This window comes from Sminthopsis crassicaudata, chromosome 5 (genome assembly GCF_048593235.1).
Source record: "Sminthopsis crassicaudata isolate SCR6 chromosome 5, ASM4859323v1, whole genome shotgun sequence".
Lineage (NCBI taxonomy): Eukaryota > Metazoa > Chordata > Mammalia > Dasyuromorphia > Dasyuridae > Sminthopsis > Sminthopsis crassicaudata.
Window position 1 is genome coordinate 83,903,994 of NC_133621.1, and position 21,186 is coordinate 83,925,179.

Here is a 21,186-nt window from a genome sequence, read left to right on the forward strand (position 1 = left end):
TGTGAACCTAACCTATTCCACCGATCAACTAGTCTATTTCTTAGCCAATACCAAATGGTTTTGGTGACTGCTGCTTTATAATATAGTTCTAGATCAGGTACAGCTAGGCCACCTTCATTTGATTTTTGTAAAGAGATTTCTTATAAAAACATTTAAAAATAAATTTCTTCTAGCATGTGATAAGTGTATTTTAATAGTGGATGCTCTGTTCTACTTTTCTATCCCAGAACTGTTTCTTCTTCCCCACCCCACTCCCCAAAGAACTTCAGCAACTTCAAACTTATGTGAAGAGAATCTTTTCTGTTTTAAAGGGTTTGTTCTTTGTTGGGAAGTTCAAGTTCAGGGGTTCTTAACTTTTCCTCTATGTATTTCCAAGGTGGGATATATGTACAGATTTCAAAGGATCCATGATCTTGGATGGGGAAAAGAATACATTTTTATTTTCTCTTATCTTTAATTGGAAATTAGTATTTTCTTCAGTTATTTTAAAATACTATTTTGAGAAGGATTTCATCAGTTTCACCAGAACTGCTTAAAGGGGTCCATGAAACATTAAAGGTTAGGAACTCCTTATTTGGTTGTTTAGAGTTGTTTTAACAAATTGCTCATACATTTCTCCCTAGTCTTTGTTTAGGTTAGCATTGTATATGTTAGTGTTCGACTGACACTTTTAAAAAATATTAACCATAATGTGCAATAGGAAGTTATAGTGTAAAATAAAAAGTTATTTTATTTTATAGACAGTATAATGGTTGAACAATATCAGTTTGAAGACACTTTCATTTTTTCAAGAAATATTGGACCTTGGGAAATTAAAATATCTTGGAAGCAGAAATATTTTCAATACCCACATCATTCTTTTAGCTGAAGAATAAAGCTGGGAAAAGTTGCTGTTAGCTATTAGTTTTCCTGAATCCAAAGAGACGGGTGGGGCAGGATCAAAAATACTTACTTGATCAAAGTTATTGGCTCTGAAGGTATTCTTACCTGTGTAAGAAAGATGAAAGGTGTTGTTTTTATTGCACGCTAGTAACAGTGTAATTTTGAACTAATTGGTGTTGAACTGCCAATCACCTAGGGGAATGCAAATAGATACTCTTACAGTTTCCTTTGAGGTAGTGAAATCTTATGTCGGGGCTGGAAGAAAAACAGAATAATACCGTTAAATTGACCTTAAATGAGCTGCTTTGTGGTTTTCTTGGAGAATCCCTTCTAATTTTTCATGACTAGTCCATACAGGTTTTGTCTACCAATTTGACTTATTGGCTAGACAATGCTGACATTGGACTTTTTAGGTGCATTTTGAAATAATGTAATTATGATATGATGCTTAAATCTAGTTTGCCTCATCTTTTTTATATGCATTTTACCATTTTCTTATTTGTTTATTTAACAATTTTAAGTCAAAATTCTGCCAAACAAAATTATTTTTCTAATGAAGGAAGTGAAGTAATATGTAATATTATATACTCATAAAGGTAACTGTTGCTTTTGGTGTTAAGTATTATGCTGTAAGAAATTGACTATTTTTAAAAAGCAGAATTTGCTTGAAAATATAAAATAATTTTATATTAATTTATTTTATAAACTGCCTCTTTTATGCCTGGAACATGTATGCCTTTCAAAATTAGTGCTTCAAAAATGATCTCTTTTAAGTTTTATCCTTAAAAAAAATCATGTTTGGCCTTCCCTATGTTTACATGTAGTCTAGACATATGATTTAGGATCAAATGTGAAAGTTATTTGCATGTTCTCACATAATTTCTTGATGGCAATATATTATAAATAAATATATTTGATTCATTCATTTATATGATCAAAGCAAATTCCTTTCAAAAGCCATACATAACTCCCTAGGTTTTTCTTAATCTTTATTATATTGGAGACTTTGTCTATAAGATACAGAAAATGAGTTCTATATTTGGATTTTATAGTCATAGTAACTTCCATTATGGTTGGATAATTGATTTTTCTAATTAATCGCAAATTCAAAGAATTATAGATTTAAAACTAGATAGCATCTTAGAGTTCTTTCAGTTGAATCCATTCACTCTACAGTTGAAGAAACTAAGTCCTAGAAAAGTGAGATGACTTGCCTAAAATTACATAGTAACAAGTGGAAGTGCTAGAATTGGAACCCATTTCTTCTGCCTTTAAATCTAGTATTCTGTCCATTGTCTCATGCACGCTTCTTCCTAAAGTAATATTACCATGAAGTTTTAAATAACTAGAATGCAAGAAAAGTATTTATTACTAAAATAGTATAGATCACATTATCTTAACTTCATTTCAGATCTCATGTTTTAGCTTTTCCATTAAAAATCTATTAAAGAAAAGTTCCAGGTAATGGAATTAAGTATCCATATTAAAACTTTCATTTAAAGATAAAGTACCCAGTTTTATATAATATAATATATAACAGCAATGGGACATAAAAGAATTCATACACTTATGTGTACTAGTTACTATTTTATAAAATCTTGCTTAATAAATGGTGAACAATACTGATATTAAATAACAATTCATTAATGATTAGTTACATGTTTTCTAAAGCACTATTTGTAGTTTTAATGTTCTTACTATAAAAATAAGAAATTTTAAAAATAGTACATAGAAATAAGTTCCAGCAAAGAGGTGATATTTTCTTGGACACATACAGACTTCGTATATATTCGTAATATATTTAGAATGCTAAAGAAAAAAATCTATTTTTTTTCTAAATAATCTTAAATACTTGTATTCTGAAACCAAGATGTGGAAGAACTTATCAGCATTTGAAATATTTTACAATTGATTTTAATTGAATATAAGCACTATATACCTTGTGGTATTGTTTCAAAGGATGATCTTATGTATTTCATTTGTTTATTTTGCTGTTTTTCTAAAATATTACTTCTTTGAACAGGGTTATCTTCTTCAGTGGAGTATAATGTAATGGAACTGGAAAAAGAACTTGACAATGTGAAGGCAATGAAGTCAAAATTAGGTATTTAACTTTTTCACTATAGTGGCTTGTTACTGCATCTTAATGAAGAGTATTGTATTGGATAAACAATTAAAAGTTAAAAATTTATGGAATGTTAAAAGCTGTCACTCTGACCAAAGATGTCAGATGATTTTTCTTTGGGAATAGTGGGATGAATTTGCACTATATGCCATATTCTGTTCTTATACTTTTCTGCCAAGCTAAGAAAGAAATGTGTTTCCATATCTCTTCTCTAAGACCAAGACTGATTCTTGTGATTTGAAATTAAATTCCTTTTACTATTATGTTCATTGGCATCATGGCTAGATATTGTTCTTGTGGTTTGTTTTGTTTTACTTTGCCTAATTTCTACATGTATTCCAGTATTTTTTCTGAATTCTTCATATTTGTTGTTTTTAACTATATTCTGCAGCTTGCTTCATCATTTCCCAACTGATGGTCACCACTTTGTTTATAATTTTTTGTTACTGCAAAACCAAATGCTACTATGGATATTTTGACTTATATGTGTCCTTTATTTTGGTTACCTCCATTGAGTATGCACAGGAGTAATATTATATTCTATAAGTTCTAATAAGTGATTTTTCACATAGTTCTCAATTATTTTCTAGAATGGTTAATTTTTTTTTTCCTGAGGCAATTAGGTTACTTGCCCAAGGTCACACAACTAGGAAGTATTAAATATCTGAGACTAGATTTGAACTCAGGGTCTCCTGATTTCAGGGCTGGTGGAGCCCCCTTGCTGCCCTATGGTTAGAGTAATTTGCAGCTCCATTAACAGTGTTTTAGTGTTTCTATATTTTCACAGACCTTCCAAGATAGATCATTTCTTTCTTTATCATCATGGATTTTAGGGCTGAGGTAACTTTTAAAATTAGCTGAGATTTTTATAGAGCTACGGGATATAGTATCTAAATATATATTAACCAAAGAAGGATTAATGCAGGAGAAAGAGGGATGGAGCATGGGTCAGGCTGGGGAGAGGGAAAGGAAAGGTTCATTATATTACTTGTATTGCAACCTGGAAATATTTTTTTAATTGTTAATTTGAGGCTATCTGCATTACGTAGTTGTAATACCAAGGTATTCTTACATATTGGATATGTGTGTTAAAATCAAATGGCTACTAGAAGTAGAAGTCATTTTCATATCTCTGAGCTATAGCAAATAGGCTTTTTATATGTCTTATGGTTTTCCTAGTGTGGGATTTGTTTTCTTTACTCAGAGAAAAGTTTTAAGTGTTTTATTTTAATATATTGTCATATGTTGAACCAATCTATCAACCCATACTTATTATTAAGCATTTATTTTGTGGTGAGCAGTAGGGTTGTAAAAACAGACAAAAGACAGTCCCTGTCCTCAAGGAGAGCAACAATCTAAATGGGAATACAACTTGCAAACAAATAAATACAAAGCAAGTTATGTACAGAATAAATAGGAAATAATAGGGAAAACACTGGAATTAAGGGGGTTTGGGAAAGACTTGTTCTAAAAGATGGGATTTTGGTTGGGAAACAATTTGTGAGGAATGACTGAAGATAAAAATAGAAAAAAATTTTAAAATGATGATTAGTATAATATCCATATTTGTATTTGATACATGAGAAAATGAAAGATATATGGACAAGCATATTGTCTTAGATTTTGAATTCAGTTCCTTCCCTGTTTCACTTTCTAATATTAACCTTTCTGGATGACATTTAGGGGATATAATCTTGAATTGCCTTGATAATTCAGGCAGGAAATCTGAAGTTAACAATAGTGCTCTTTAATTTATGAAAAGGATAAATATTTTCAAAAAAGTTTTGCATATCAAGTATAAGGAAGAACAGAGGCAATTACCTAGAAGAATATTTTGTACAAGTGTAATGTGGTAAAAACTTTGGTTGCTTAAGATAGAATAAATTTATTTTATGATCCCTGTAATGTAGGAGTAAAATTGTAATTACTGTTTTCTAGTTGATGAAACTGAAATTAAATAACTTGTCCTCTGATACAGCTAGGAAAAGTGAGAGAAGAGACTTAAATCCAGGGCTTACTCTGCATCTAGCCCTCTTTCCAGTTTGCTATGCTGCCTCTTAGACTAGAAAGGCAGTGGGAACAGGGATTGCTACATCACATGCTCTTACCTCCTAGTTCTTTAGTCTACTCAAGTCCAATAACCTTTTCTTCCCTTCTATCCCAGCTATATGCAGTGGAAACCCTTGAGAGTCTTCCCTCCAAGATTCATTCATTTATTTACTTAAGTAGATTTTTTTGTAGTTGGTGAAAGAGGAGATCCTTTGCCTCATTTGCTCTCTACCCTTAATCAATTGATTAAGGTACAGCCTCACTGATTGAGTGAGTCTCAGTCAGACTGAGACTCCCATTGAAGACTATAGCTTAAAAAGGCCAAGGCTTCCCACTGCATCTAGGACTATTTTTCAGTCGTCCTGGTTTGTATCTGGCTATTGGACCAGGTGGCTCTGGAGGGAAAAGTAAGGTAGGTGACCTTGCACAGCCCTCCCTCCTATAAATCCAATTCACTTGCACGCCATGGCATCACCTTCCTAATGTCATGGTGTTTTTTTGAGAGTGCAATAAACCACCACCACAATAATGTAATGATGGCAACACCCAAAGTCCTTCTTTTCTAGGATTAGTTGTAATTACATATAGTTGATTGGCAGAGAAGAGTGAGATGACTTTTCCCAGGAGTTCCCAATTCCCCTCTCTTGTTATTCTAGTGCCCTGTTTTATTCTTGCATGCCATTCTTGCCATGTTATTCTTGTCTCCCTTTAGATTTATGGGCAAATTAACATCCTTTTGGTGGGGAAAAGATTTCTAACACATACACACACATAATGTATATAATGTATATATGCATGCATTTTACTGAAAAGATATTTTCTAATAGTCAAGGAAAAGAATATAGGATGTCAAATAGGAAATATAAATGCAAGGTGTGATCTTGAAATAATTAAGTTGTTTTTAGGTAGTATCTCCTCAGAAGGGCACTAGTAAACAGTGACTCCTCACATTACTACTTATTTTGATTCCTAGCCTATAGGTGATTTAGTATATCTTTTCAAAGTCATTTGTACAGATAATGGAACTAAGGTCTAAAAGAGTTACTAGACTTTAGCTAAGGGAATGGCAGAATTAAAACTTAGGTAGTCAAGAAACATTTATTTAGTACTTCCTATGTTCCAGGAACTATGATAGATTTATGGGATTCAAAGATAGACATAAAACTGTTCCTGTCCTCAAGGTACTTATGTTCTCTTCAAGCCAGGGTCTCTGACTCAAGTTGTGTGATCTTTCAACATTACAGCATTGCTCCCCAAACAACATTATTGAGTTATATAAGTTTATAGGTAAAATTAGGATATTAAAATAGTTATATTTGTCACTTTTAAATGAAAAAGTAGAAGAAATGGTATTTCTATTCCTTGAAATGTTTTAAACATTATGGTAGATAAAAATTGGACTTTTGTTTTTCTAAACTTATTTCCAGGTCCCTCCCTATACTAAAGGTTTCCAAGAGAACAGGGCTTTTATGTTTATAGATTAGAGCCCAAGAGTCTGGTGAATCTAGAACTTTTTTGTTGTGAGGATCAACTGAGAAAACAACAGGTATAAAGCAGCATGTCCTGCTTATCTTTGAAGCAGGTTTATAGTTTAGTTTTGAGTAGCTGAAAGAGATTCTTCAATAGATCTTTATTTGCATCTATTTTGACTTTTATTGTATTGACAGGAATTTCTTTATGGGTTTTTACTTTTTCTATGGCTGCACTAAGGTTGTGTGCTGGTTAGACTATCTAATTGATATAATAAATAGTAAAATATTTGTTAATTTATGCCTTTTACTATTGAGTAGTTATCCATTATTTCCCTATTTAAGCTTAAAAAAACCTAACAAGCAAAAAATGAGGATTTAACTTCCTTAGAGATTAGCTAAATTAAGTGCAATCTATAGATAAAGAAATTGAGAACCAGAGAAGAAATTAGCATATGTCTTTCTGTGTTTCTTTGAAATTACTGATTTTCCTACCTCTTACAGAACAACAATATTCTATCACATTTAAATATTGTAATTTGCTCATCTATGCCCTGACTGATGGACATCCCTTTGGTTTACAATTGTTTTTTTCACCACTATAAAAGAGTAATTATAAATATTTGCATATCTACAGGACCTTTTTCTTTTTTTTCTTGATTTCTTTTGAGTATTCCTAGGTCAGGGGGCATGCATAGTTTAGTAACTTTTTGTATATAATTCCTAATAGTTAGCTTTTCCAGATGGTCAAAGGGTCCTGAAATATTTGATTAGATGTAGACATGTGTAGAGAGATATCTCAGCAGTTACTGAGACCTCAGAAGGTAAATTCTAAGTTTCCTAATATACTGGGGATTAGACTAAATTTAAGACATTTAATTTGCTTTAGGTGGTCTTCTTTGTCTTTGTCTTACTGCGTCACACTTAATTAGGGTCTCTTCTTTTGTCCTGTTATCTTCTCTTTCATCATGGGCACCAAGGTTTATCCCTTCTGTTGTGAGTAGCCTTACTTGAGAAAAGGGGAAGAAGAAAGGTTTCATGGATCAGGACATGACTAGGTGATCTCTCCTTATGCAGCAAGACTTATATTTCTTTTTGAATTTACCTGATCCCCAGCTTCCCATGAGAAGAGTTTAGGTAAAGTGCTATGTTCTTCCATCTCCTGCTGGGTATGTCCCCTGATAAAAAAGGAAGAGGAAAGGTGGCTGCAAGTGGGAATTACACTGCTGCTGCTGCTGCCTCCCATTCCCAGTAGAGGGAGGAGAAGAGAAATCTCATGCTGCAGTCTCATACCTGGTCCAGCCCTTTGGGAAAGGAGAAAGTTGTCTACCATTTAATGGTTAGCATATTCATATAGGATGCCAGCTAGGTGATGCAGGCTTTGAGTCAGGAAGACTCATCTCCCTTAACTCACATCTGGCTTTAGACACTTTCTAGCTGCTTGACCCTAAATGGTAAGTTACTTAACCTGTTTGCTTCAATTTCTTCATCTATAAAATGAGCTGGAGAAGGAAATGATAAACCACTTCAGTATCTTTACCAAGAAAACTCCAAATGGGGTCAATGAAGAGTTGGACATGACTGGAAAAATGACTGAATGCAATTCATACTTGATCATACTTTGTCCAGGTTGACCATTTTGAACATATTTAGGTAATCATTCAAAACTTATTCCCCATTTCCTATTACTTGATTCATTATTCCTATCCCCATTAACCCTCTCACTCCCAAATCTCAACTACTTGTCCCTTCCACCATGCTCTATGAATTGTTTGTATGTAGGCAACAGAATTGCCCTAAAGGCTTTTTGTCTTCCATTTTTTGTATCTTTTGACCTCTGCAATGACACCCCCTCTTTGGCTATCCTCTTCTCTTCCTCTGTACCTCTGAGTTCAGAAATTGAGGTGGGGAAATTAGAATACTCCTTGCTCCCCATCAAGACTTCTGGGTACTCTCCCTGCCCCCATGACTCAATAACCTTTGCTTCTTTGAAGTTCATGTAATCCACATTTTCTACAGACCTGCAGGACCCTCTTCTTTCTCTAAGGACTTTAGTACTTTTACTGTAGTCTTTGTCTTCTCCTTGACTTGTGCTCTCATAGCAGTGGATGATGTGTATATGTTGAAATGCCTTCCAACACCCAGCTGCTGACTTCCTTGATCTCCCCATTTCCCAGGCCTACATCCTACCTCGGCCACATACAAAGGACAGTCCCAGATATCACCATCACTCACAAATGCCTCCATGTTAGACTCAAGACCTCTGAAGCTCCCTCATCAGCCCTTATCTCGTGGCTCCCCTTTCTCCTCCTGCTTTCCTATACAAACCCCTCTGCCCATACCATGGCCACTCTCAGTCCCTCTTCTTTTCCTCATCTTGACCCCCACCTGGATTAATTCAACTCTATACTGTCCTCTTTTTAGTTTCTGGCTCCTTTGTCACATCAGTGCTTGTGCTCTGCCGAGCCTCAGCTTTGGAGGACTCCCACCATTTGTAGCGTTTGTTCCTACACATAAAATGATGAACAAAGAAGGAGAAAACCCTACAACTTTTCTGACTGGGTCTGTTGCAGCTTTATATTATGAAACCTCAACTGAGGTTTACTACTGCTAAGTGATCCTGCCATAGCTTCCCTATCAACTTATTATTCCATTCTCCACAGGGGCTTTTCTAAATCTTTTTCATCTGTCTAAAAACTTCACATGATTCTCTTCCCCCCTCCCATCTCAACTGAGAACCTTATGCTATATTTCATTGAAAAAAATTGGGACCTTGACTTGGAGCTCCTTCTCTGCTTCTCATGATCTCGTGTCACTCAAATACCCTCTGCCACTATCTCCTCTTTCACCCCTTATTATATCCTGCCCCCACACCAGGGTGATTAAATGTATCTTCCTAGTAGAGAGGTGATGAGGTGGGACTCCTGAGGAAATTAGGAAAAATAGAGTCCATTTATTTCAAGGACTTTCCCCTTTTTATAATGTAACAAAAACAACACAGAGCACGTGGGACCACATAAACAACTTGTTATTGTATGTAGTTTGGTACCACTTTTCTATCTGCTATCACTCTGCTTCAATCTCAACACAGGTTGTCACCACCCCCTGACTTCTCAGGAAGGCTGAGAGCCATTAGGGGAAATGGGAGCCGAACCAGACATTGTCAGCAGGTTCCCTTGGGCTGAAGTGTCTTATACCTTACCTAGAGTTTCCCCACTGACTGTGACTCTCTACAACCCCTGTCTCATACAAAGAGATGGCCCTATTCTTTGCCAAGACAACCCCTTCTACATGGACAAGCAATCAGTCCCATCCCATCCCATTTCTTCTAGCAAATTGTCTCTGTGATTCCCGTTGTCTGGCTTATTTTAAATCCCTCACCATCTACAGGTACTTCCCTGCCTGCTCCAAATATGCCTGTGTCTCCCTCATCTTCAAACAACCTTCATTTGATTCTTCCATCCTCATTAACTAATATTCTGTAGCTCTTTTGCCTTTTGGGATAGGCTATTTATAACAAATGCCTTCCCTTTCTCACCTTTCCTTCTCTTTTTGATCTACAGCCTCATCATTCCTTCAATATTGCTCTCTCCAAGGTTACTAAGAATCTCTTAATTGCCAAATTCAGGGGCCTTTTTTCAGACCTTTTTCTCACCTCTCTATTCAGCCTTTGACACTGTTAATCATCACCTTTTTACTCTCTTCTTACTAGATTTTTTTTGGACACCACTTTCTCCTCATTCTCCCCCCCCCTCCAACTGTTCCTCAGATTCTTTTGCTACATTCTCATCCAGATAACTTCCTCTGACCACATGGGTTTCTTAGAGTTCTATCCAAGGTCTCTTCTCTGAAGTACTAATTTACTTGGGGATTTCATCAGCTCCCATGGATTTAATTACTGTATCTTTGCTGATTTTCAAATCTACTTGTGTGCTGATCTCCAATCTCATTTTTCAGACTTTTTGATATGAATGTCCAGTAGACATCTTATATGCAATATGTCTAAAAAACTAAATTCATTATCTTTCTCCCTTTGCAATCTTCTTCATCCCTATCTTTCCTATTACTATAGAGGGCAACACCATCAGTGTAGTTCCTCAGGCTGGTAATCCAGGAGACATCCTCAGCTCCCCTATCTAATTTGTTGCGCGAGTGTATAGATTTTACCTTCACAGGATCTCTTGGGTACATTCCCTACTCTTAATACTGCCATCACTCTCATGCAAGTTCTCATAATCTCATGTCAGAACTGTAGTAATAGATTGCTTGTGGGTCTGCTTGCCTCAAATCTCTCCCCACTGTATGCTCCATTCAGTGATAAAGGAATTTTCTAAAGTACAGGTCCAAACATATCCTGCCCTCCCCCTGGTGCCTTCCCTCTATTAATAATTTCCTCTTTATCCTACATAGAACTTGTACATGTCTATTTTCTTGTCTCACCATTGAATTGTGAACTCCTTGAGGGTAGGGACTTATTTTTTTTTTTTAATCTCCAAGCACTTAGCATAGCATCTGTCACATAGTACTTAATAAATGTTTATTGGCTGACTGAGTTAAAAGCCTTTTCCTTGGCAGTAGGAGAGAGTTGTAAGAAGTCACCTTTCTTTAATTCTTGATTAAGTCTTAGGCTGTGATTATCCCTTTCTCTGGTACAACAAACCTAGTTGAGGGATTTTCCTTGATGGGAAGGAGTAGAAGGGGAGAGACTTTTTATTTACTTCATCCATGTATGTTCTTCCAAAATCATTTAAACATTCCCTTCCTTTTTTGTCTTAAAAAGCCACAGATAGCTCAATAATATAGAAAAATATATAAAGAAACAGTACTTTTCCTTCCATCAGTGCATTTGAAAGATTTTCATAAAGATCTGTATTCATGGGTTTATTTTAGTGAAAATTATGATATAAAAATACTTTTTTGTATGGGGTGAGAATAGACCTTTTTCTTAATTATTACCTTATCCTGGATTTGATTAGGTAGGGTAAGATGAAAATTTATTGAATTGAAAAGTTATAGTGTGCAATTTGTCCTAAGTTTCTTTTGGTTGGTGAAGAAATGATCTTTTCAGTTGTTATTTGGTTTAGCTAATCTCCCAAGTTAATTAGAAAATGAATTTGCTATACTCTATGGAAAGGAATGAATCTCTTTAGTTGAAGAAAAGGAGAATTAGCTCTGAGTCAGTTGTATGAGCTGAAATGTGAAAAGTTACCAATGATTAACAAGTTTTGGGTTATCTGCTCATGTATTAGACTATGCTGCTTTTAGAATTGTAGTTTTTAAAGGAAATAATCATGTCTCTGTTTCAATATGGTGACTTGAAAAAACCCTTAAACATGTTTTCAGAGATCAGTCATTACAGGGTCAAGTTGTTGAATGGGGGAAAATTTTTCTCTAATTTCTATCCCATAACTTGGTTGAAAGAAACCTGAAGCAATTTCTTTATCTATGATCAACTGCAAATATTACAGTGAATACTGAAATTGAATCATTACATTTCTTTTTCATTCTTTTCTTGAAAAGAGAGACGAAAAAAGGCTTCAGCTTGGGAACGAAATTTGGTGTATCCTGCTGTCATGGTTCTTCTTCTGATTGAAACAGTAAGAATTTCTTTATGGCTTGGGAACAGCAAGACATTGCTTATTCATTCATTCATTCATTTATTTTCAGATTGGCTCTAAAATGAATTGTAGTAGGTAACTTTTAAGTAAAAGTGTAGTTAACTAGCATTCTTTTCAATAAAAGTATCTTTTCACTTGAAGAGTTTGGATGTATCTATCTTATTCAGCATGCCAAAAGTTTTTCTTCACAAACTGAATGTAGATTTCAGATCTTTGGGAGCTTCAGATTTCTTCACTTGTAATGGATATCTTCCAATTATCTCAAAAGGTTTTGCTTAATATGTTGCTTGAAGAAAGTTCTGTAAAATCAGCTGTCTTGCCTTATGATGAAAATGAGCTTAATTGAATATTATTCTACCACAGTTAACATCCTCTTTGTTATTTCCAGTCTATTTCAGTCCTGCTTGTTGCCTGCAACATTCTTTGCCTCTTGGTTGATGAAACTGCAATGCCAAAAGGATCGAGGGTAAAGTAAAACTTCACCACTCTTTTATTTTACAGAAGTACCTGGGTTTGTCCTTGGAGTATTTCAAACAGTAAAACTGAAAAAAAGTTTTTATCTATTTAACATAATATATTGAGAATTCTAATATCTTTTTCTTTGTATAAAAATTAGAACTTTTCATAGCCTGTTACAATTATTAGCCTTCTTTCCCAGTATACTTTTTTTATTGGAATGGTATCATTTTTATTCAGATATATGACTTATATTTAGATAGAAAGTCTAAAATTTATTTTGACATTTAAAGACAACATAACTTAGTTTTTTTCTTTTTCTTTTTTAAAAAAATATTTTTTTTGTTTATTTAAACCTTAAGTACAAAATAGAAAAAAAATCATTGCTATGTGCACAGTGGACTATGAGAGGCTTCAAAATGTGACACAATTTCCCATTTCAAGAAAGCCTATCTAATAAATACTACACATTGTATTTAGTTTTCTTTGCTTTCTTATAAATTTTTTTTTGTTCTTTGCTGTGCACTACTTAGTCTGTTACTGGATCTTTCTAACATGGTTGAACCTTCGAGAACTTGGCCACTAATTTTAGTCTTTTTTAACACTTTGTGGAAAATATAGAAGATACTTAACACAACTAGATAAAGGTTAACACACAATTTCCTATTTGTAGAGATTTTAATAATTATATGAGTACTGATTAATATCACTAGTTATCACTCAGATAAGCAATATTTCTATTGTTTTTGTAAACAGTATCATTAAAATTATTATCAGAGTGGCTGCTTTAAAAAGGAATCACTGAATATTTTTTTGCTCATTGTAGTGGTTGAACTTTGAAATCCTGTTACTTTTTCATCTCCTTCACTTCCGTCCCTACTGTTATCACCTAAAGACAGAGGTCACTGTGAAATTCCTAGCCTGTATTAGGAGCAAAGTATAGGAAGTTAAAGGAAACCTCAGAATTATCTACCTTAAACCTTTCATTTTATAGATGAAGATGTCTGGGTTAATTGACTTACCCAAGGACACCAGACTTCAACTCAGTTTCTTTTACTTCAGAACTCTTTTGACTATAATGGTGGCTTTCTCATTACTTTTAACTTCTACTCTCAAAGCTTTTTCTTGAAGATGTAAGCTTCTTGAGGGCAGAGATTAGTTTTTTTTGTTCCATAATACTTTGTGTATAGTGAGTTCCCAGTAAATATTTATTAAAACAAATTTAATTGTTTGAAGTTCTCCAACTCTATTGTCCTCTTTTTATTATAACACTTTGCTGCTGCATAGTAGATAGTTTAAAATTTTAACTTGACACAAAGCCTTCCAATAAAGTTTCTAGACTATTTCATTTCTTAATGTTCCTTCTGTACTCTTAGAGAGAAGCAGGTCCACAGTAGTCAGTTAAGTATTGCATATGTTATATATGGGCTCAATAAATGGTTACTGAATGGAGGGGCGGAGCTGATGCATCAATATCTCTGTCTTGGATGGACATTATAGGCAAATATTGAATTGGATTTAGAGTTAATAGGAGGAAGAGGGCTAGATTGCATTTGGGAAATTAATACCTTAAAAAAACACAACAAAACTTTAGAATTCTCCATAAAACAAAAACCTGTTTTTGAATATCAGTTTTTCTACCAGTGTTCTAAATTGCAAGTCAGAAAATATCATAATCTGTAAAGAGCCAACATTGTAGGTCACTGGAGTGATGTTTAATCTATACATTTTATATATATATATATATGTTTAATATGTACATTTCATATATATATATATACATATATATATAATCTTTAGCACATTACCAATGATGAGTGCAAATACCACCATAAAAAATACAGAAAGATGTAAAACGTGAATGATTACAGATAGACATCCTGCTGACTGTGCTATCCCCTACTTGACATTAAGAGGCCCAGAAGAAGGCCCCTAGCATTTAGACTATATACATGGCATGCATCAGTCTTACAAAATGTAAGAAAGTGTAGATGTTAAGTACTCACATTATTAAGGTCACAGATCCAATGGATCATTGAAGAAGAATGGGTGTATATGAATGAATTCACTCTTCTCCAGACCTCTTCCTTAGCCTTGCTATTTTCAGTTCAGCTCAGCAAAAATTCATTGAGTTTCTTTTGCATGTTTGGCATGAGCTGGATGCTGAGAATTCAGGGACAAACAGCAAGCACTCTAGTTGCCTTTAGAGACCTTATTTTCAGGGTGGGGAGAATTAGGCATGGTAATATGCATATAGGTAAGTAAGAAGGAAATATATAAGCAAGAAATCAGAGGGACAGAAGGTCTGTGAGGAAATTTGGAAGGGCTTTATGTAAGAGGCTGCACTTTGAAGGGAACTAGGAATATTAAGAGACTATTGAGTAAAGAGAGAACATAACAAGATGAAGAGGACAGCTGGTCCAAAGGCAGTGTATGAAATACTATGTAAGGGCACCTTCAGTGGGATATGGTGATGGGATACAAATTGGGATAATAGGATATTAGTCTGTAGGAATTCAGAGTCATGAGTGTAAAAAAGAGTTTTCTATGCCAAAACCAAGTTTGTATTTTATTGTAAAGGCAATAGGAAGTCACTGAAGCTTCTTGAGCAGCAGAGGGACATTGTCCCACTTATGCTATGGGAATTTTGAAATGTTCCCTTTCCCAGACAACTGAGCTGCTTTCCCCCCATCATTTAAATAGTTCCTGAAATTCCTTCTTCTCTATCCTGGTTTGATTAAAGGAAAGCTGATAGATTCCTAGTCTGTATCATGGTTATTACGCCTTGATTTTTAACTAAACCTGACTGTTGTATTTATATTCAAATATGACTTATTTATTAGTTTTAAATTTATATTTGATTGCTTATGTGACATTTAGCTTTTATCCTATTGTTAACATAAATTGAGTTTTCTAATATGACCCAAACTCTCTTTATTCTTTTCTCTCTCTCCCATGTATGATTATTGCATTAGGATTTCATATGGAGACTCCCTTTTATTCATTACCCAGAATTGCTGTACTTTCAAATTTCATTATGAGGCTTTTAAAAAAACCTTTTTTAAAAAGACCATGAACTATTTTTAATAGTCGCTATTAAATCACAAGTAGGCTAATCAGTTTCTTGGTATAGAAACTTTCATGAACAATCCTTTTTGTTAACTGTAAAAATGTTTCTCTTGTTTGACAAACTGAATTGGCTCCATAGTTTTTCCCATTTTTAAACATTGAATTTCTTTTGATTGACTAGTCTCTGTTATTTTTAATATTGGTGTTGTTTTCTGGCTTCTTAAATTATGGACATAATCCCTTCTTCTTTAAAAATTTATATTATGGTTGAGGATATGCTTTGAGGTATTCTTCATGTATTTTCTGAATAACTAAGACAGGGAGATATATTTCTTTTTTTAAGTCTTTGATCTGTGTCTCAAGAAAGCTTTGGGAAATAGCAAATTTGTTTTCTTTTTTAAAGTACAATAACAAATTGGACATACCTATTTGCTTTTGGAGTTTTTGTTTGTTACAAAAAATGTGCATGGTGCTTCATATTTTAAATTGCATCATTTATGTGATATGTTTCAGATGTGACTGTGCAATCTACCATGGTGGGATTATATTAGTTTTTATTAATTTTGCCCTCAATAATTTCTCTTCCCAGGCCCAATTTCTTCTAAAATAGCAATACAACCATTTTTTTCTCTTAAAAGTATGTTAATACTTGAGCGCCTTACATGATAAGTAAATGAATTAATTAAGCATGCTATGTCTGAAGTATTATGAAGTAATTCAAAATCTTAAAGAGTGAAACAAAGAAGCTGTATCCTAAATGTCCTGTTTTGTCCTTGAAATATTCTTTACCCAAAAAATTAATCATTTTTATAAAAGTCCAACATGTATCAAAGTTATTAAATTTAGAAAAACTAAATGTCTGTACCACTGAAATTTTGAAAAGATTTAATGTTTTTCTTTCTAGGGGCCTGGCATAGGAAATGCTTCCCTTTCTACTTTTGGTTTTGTGGGAGCTGCACTTGAAATAATTTTGATTTTGTATCCTTTTTAAAAGTAGGAATTCTGTCTGCTAGCAAGTATTCTGTCTAGTTTTCTGGGACACTGGTAGTTTACTAAGACACTTTCCTGGGAAGGGGAGAATAGACCAGCACAATCCTTCTCAAGCACTCGAAGTGTTTTTTGTTTTGTTTTGTTTTGTTTTTCCTTTGGTTCTTAAGGCTTTTCGTAGACTGCTGAGAACCGAAGTGAAACTTGCATTCCTTTGGAGAGCTTTTCTCCTTGATTCTCACAGTTACCTTATGGTGTCCTCTGTCGTTGGCTTCTACAGCCTCCGCTTTTTTGGGAGCTTTACTCCCAGGAAGGATGACACAACTATGACAAAGGTAAGGTAAAGACTGAGGTGGTGATTTGCCACCCAAGACATACTGACTGTTTTATTTAGTAATTGCCCTGAATGGCTCATTTACTGCGATCAGTATTTGTTTGTAAGCTGCGCAAACACAAACTGGAAGATTTTCAAAATGCTGAATGAGTGGGAAAAAGGATGTGCTCTGTTTAGTTTGGATGGCATCCATTCATTTGTAAAACGCCTGAAATAGCAGAGCTTGTTAACCAGCTATAGAAAAGCTAGTGAAAGGACTCCTTTCCCCCCCCCCCCCAGACCCCTCAATGAAAACGTATTGCTAATGAGTAACTTTGATTGTGCTAACTGTACTTCAGGAGCTTGTTTGAAATCTGAAGAACTTAGTTGCTACAAGTAGTAGAGACAAAGCATTTCAAATTTGAATAATTAAAATAAGACTAAAGGGTTCTATTCAGTTATATTTTGCCACCTGAAATTAGTTTGACTTTCCCAATTTGACACTGGCTTCAAAAAAATAAAATCTTATATAGTAATTCAAACAAAATGTCCATACATTTTGTTAAAGTAATAACAAATTGAGAAGAAAAATTAACATTTTCCTGTTGCATTGTTTCATGTGGATGGCTTTATTTGATTATTGGAAAGAGTTCTGGAGAAAGCCTAAAAGTATTGATTTTATTTTGCTAAAATTTTTTGGAAGACACATTTAGATCTATCTTAAGAGAGGCATAACATCTAATTTAACTGTGTAAAAATGCTAGTATTTTCTGATTATTTTAATATAAAAGTCTGTTTTAACAATATCCTTTATTTAAAAATATGAGATAATAAAGCTTTGTATAAATGGGGGATTAATTTGTAGAATATATGTGGGTTTGTGCCTATGATTATTTGTTAAGTCTTATAGGTACTAAAGAAATGAGAAAGTTAGTGGAAATTAATGTAGAATATTTGATGCTGTTTTGATTTTTTTTTTGGTATAGGTCACATCTAAGTGAATATATAAATTTTTAAAAATTAACACCAATTTTTTTCAAAATTAACATCGAGTTCACAATCAGTACTGACTTCCATAAATCAGTTTTTTAAAAAAATCTCTTAAGTGATAGTTAAGTGATAGCTTTAACATGGTATTTTTGAAATACCTTTTAGGAATTCAGAAATGTATACTCAGAAAAAAAGGGTTTCTTATTGGCTTTTCAGTTCTATATTAAAATTATAAAATTTCATTAACAAATTATACAAGATTACAAATTTTCTAGAAGTTTAATAAAATTTTTCTTTCACCTGGTATTTAACTATCAATTCTTTTTTCTTTCCTGAAACAGATAATTGGAAATTGTGTTTCACTTTTGGTCTTGAGTTCTGCACTACCTGTGATGTCAAGAACTTTGGGTAAGTTTAGCTGAAAAATTTAACTGAAAATTCGCTCTACTTTTGAAAGCTTTGGTTAACACTTTGACATGTGATCTTTAATTACAAATTTTTTCCTTAAAGACTTGATCACTTCCTGAAACACATCATCATTATTTTGTTTATTTTATATTCACTTCCTATATAATCACACTTTGACCTGCAAGGAACTGGAAATGATAGGAATAAGACCAGCAACTTTCTAATGTAAAGATCAAACATTTTTCACATGGTAGTGTTGTCTCATCAAATTATATGAATGTTTTCACATGACCATATCACCTTTCCAGTCCTCTATTGAACAAACTATAGATCCAAAGATTCTTTAATGGGAAGAAAATATAATACAAACATTTTTTAAAAGTATGTGACAAAAGAAATAATATTTAAGCCAAATCCATAAAACATTAAAATTTCAGGAAGTTAATACTGACTAAAGGTATATTTTACCATCATAGAGATGTGCAGGTCATTAGTGGTTTTAATTTTTGGATTTATAGAGATTTTCAATGATATTTTTAATTAAAGAAAAATTTTCCTTTATGTACACACATTTGAACTAGTCTTTTCATCAGCTTGTCTTTTACAAAGCAATATGTTGAATGCTTCCTTCTTGAATCTTTCACAAAATGTTATTACTAAATAAAATTTTTCTTTAGTTAAACTATGTTAGATTCTAAAAATCTATACCTTAGCTTGTGGGAATTTTTGGAAATGCTATTAGGTAACTAAGATGAATTGATCATTTAAAAACTGCTAATGATATTAATTGCCTTAGTTTTAGCTTTTACAGAACTTCTGTTTATGTAAAATTCATCTATCAGGGAAAAATGTAGGTTGTGCCAAGAAATTTCAAAGCTTTGTAGTTTTGCTCAAAATTCTCGTGCATAATTTCATTTTTTAGTAAAAGTTAAGACTTTGTGTAAACATGGCAAAGAACTATTCTAAATGCTAATATGGCTTTCTTTTCTCTCTTTTTTTTTCTATTACCTTAGCTTTTAAGTATAGTATGTCATTGTTTTGACATCTGCCTGTGGTGTACTTATCTCTGAAATGTGAAATATATACAGTTTAGTGATTGGAAACCAAATTTGACTATTGTATTATGACATTTCACAAATAACTTTTGTGGTATTGCACATAACATGCCATTTTAGTACACTTGTATAATTCACTTATGCACTGTAATTTAAGATTAACTGTTGGTAATAATATGAACTGATTCTCTAGGAAAAAAAAAAGTGCACACGCTGTGCACTGTTGCTAATACAAAGAAAACAAATTAATGACAAACTCACTTTTTGAAGACCAACAAATGAAATTCCTGAATAGTTTGCCATAGAGATAAATAAAAGAATAAAACAGAAGAAAGGAAAAGAAAGATAGGACAATTAAAATGCAGCTAACAAATGCCTGGACCCAGCTGTCCAAACAGGATTAATAGAGTGCATTAGAGTACAGTGAGTCATGTGGTGCTTTGCAAAATATCAACATGCATTGCATTACATGTTATGCCCAATGGCACTGAATAGATGAAAAGAAATAAATACGTTAAACAGATTCATAGAGGCTTTTCACAGTATTAAAAAAGCAAGGTTCTAGGCAAAAAGAAAGAAAAAACCTGGGTTTTAGAATTATGGGAAAGGCAAACTAGAGAAAGTTATCAAATAATTCACATATTAACCCTTTAGAATTGAGTATTTGAATTTAAGAAGATAAAATGTAGGCAATTGTGGATATTGTACTTAAGTATAATTGAGGATTTTTGATCATCTACTAGTTACGTCTCCGAGATAGGGGGTAGAGTTGTTAAATACAACTGAATATCAAGCTTTACAATTGTTCTCTTTATTTCAGAGCTTCTTCCCAATAAATCCTGGTCGTCAGTGTAGTGTCATATGCCTCTGAAATCAACTAGCAGTACAATATTGTTTAGATTGAAATGTAACTAGTATCTAATGTGAGGTATAGTGAGAAAAATAATAACATGAGTTTTTTCTCTTAAAATAATTACTTTTAAAATTATAGACAGTCCTGAAATGAACTTGGACATTAGTTGTATTGGGGCAAATAGTTTGAAGAAGTGATATTTTTGCTTCAAAAGTCAAAGCATTCTATGTTTATCTTAAAAACAAGTCAGTAGCTAATGAATGACATATTATTAGAACTAAACTATATAATTTTGAGTTATTTTACTTAGTGACTATTGTGATTTCTAGTTTTTTTTTTCCAAGAAGAAAAAAATCATGTTTTATTGATAGATTTTTCACACAAAAGAGAAAAATGGAACTATACAAATATATATTAGTTTCAGGAACATTGAAACCTTGGTTAAATATTTTCAATATACTGCTTATATCATTGAGAATTAAGTTGTGTTAATCATATCTGCATTCTTTTTTTGTAGCTACATTCTTATGAATAAAATGAATAATAATTGTGATGTTATAGTCCACTAAAAGTACGAAGAAACATTATTTTAAATGTCTGCCAAAACTCTTTAAAGATGTTATTTTTAGCTTATTTGGACATTTAGACATGTTTAGAATTAAGATTCTAATGGCCTCAAAATTTTATTAATAGAGCTTTTAGTTGTATTACTTTTATTTGTTTAATTGATTGGCAGATGACCATAGTATATGATCATAGTCTTGTCAATGTATACACATATCCAATTTTTTCTAATACTAAAATATATTAAGTTTTTTGTTAAAGTTTTCTGAGTAAAAATAAATTCTGACCAAAAAGCATGTTTTTGGTTGTTTAATTGTTTACATGCTATGTGCTTTGCCTTGAGGATAT

General features: G+C 33.1%; 1 protein-coding gene across 2 annotated transcripts in view; it reads left to right on the plus strand.

The window, feature by feature from the left end:
- The window catches only part of LMBR1 (limb development membrane protein 1), a 170,655-nt gene that overhangs the window by 129,182 nt on the left and 20,287 nt on the right, over window positions 1–21,186 (plus strand). For both annotated transcript variants that reach the window (XM_074267320.1, XM_074267321.1), the window contains exons 10-15: window positions 2,906–2,986; window positions 12,046–12,122; window positions 12,532–12,609; window positions 16,573–16,646; window positions 16,900–16,990; window positions 18,300–18,366. In XM_074267320.1, coding sequence (XP_074123421.1) covers window positions 2,906–2,986; window positions 12,046–12,122; window positions 12,532–12,609; window positions 16,573–16,646; window positions 16,900–16,990; window positions 18,300–18,366 — 468 coding nt within the window. The remainder of the gene's footprint in view (window positions 1–2,905; window positions 2,987–12,045; window positions 12,123–12,531; window positions 12,610–16,572; window positions 16,647–16,899; window positions 16,991–18,299; window positions 18,367–21,186) is intronic.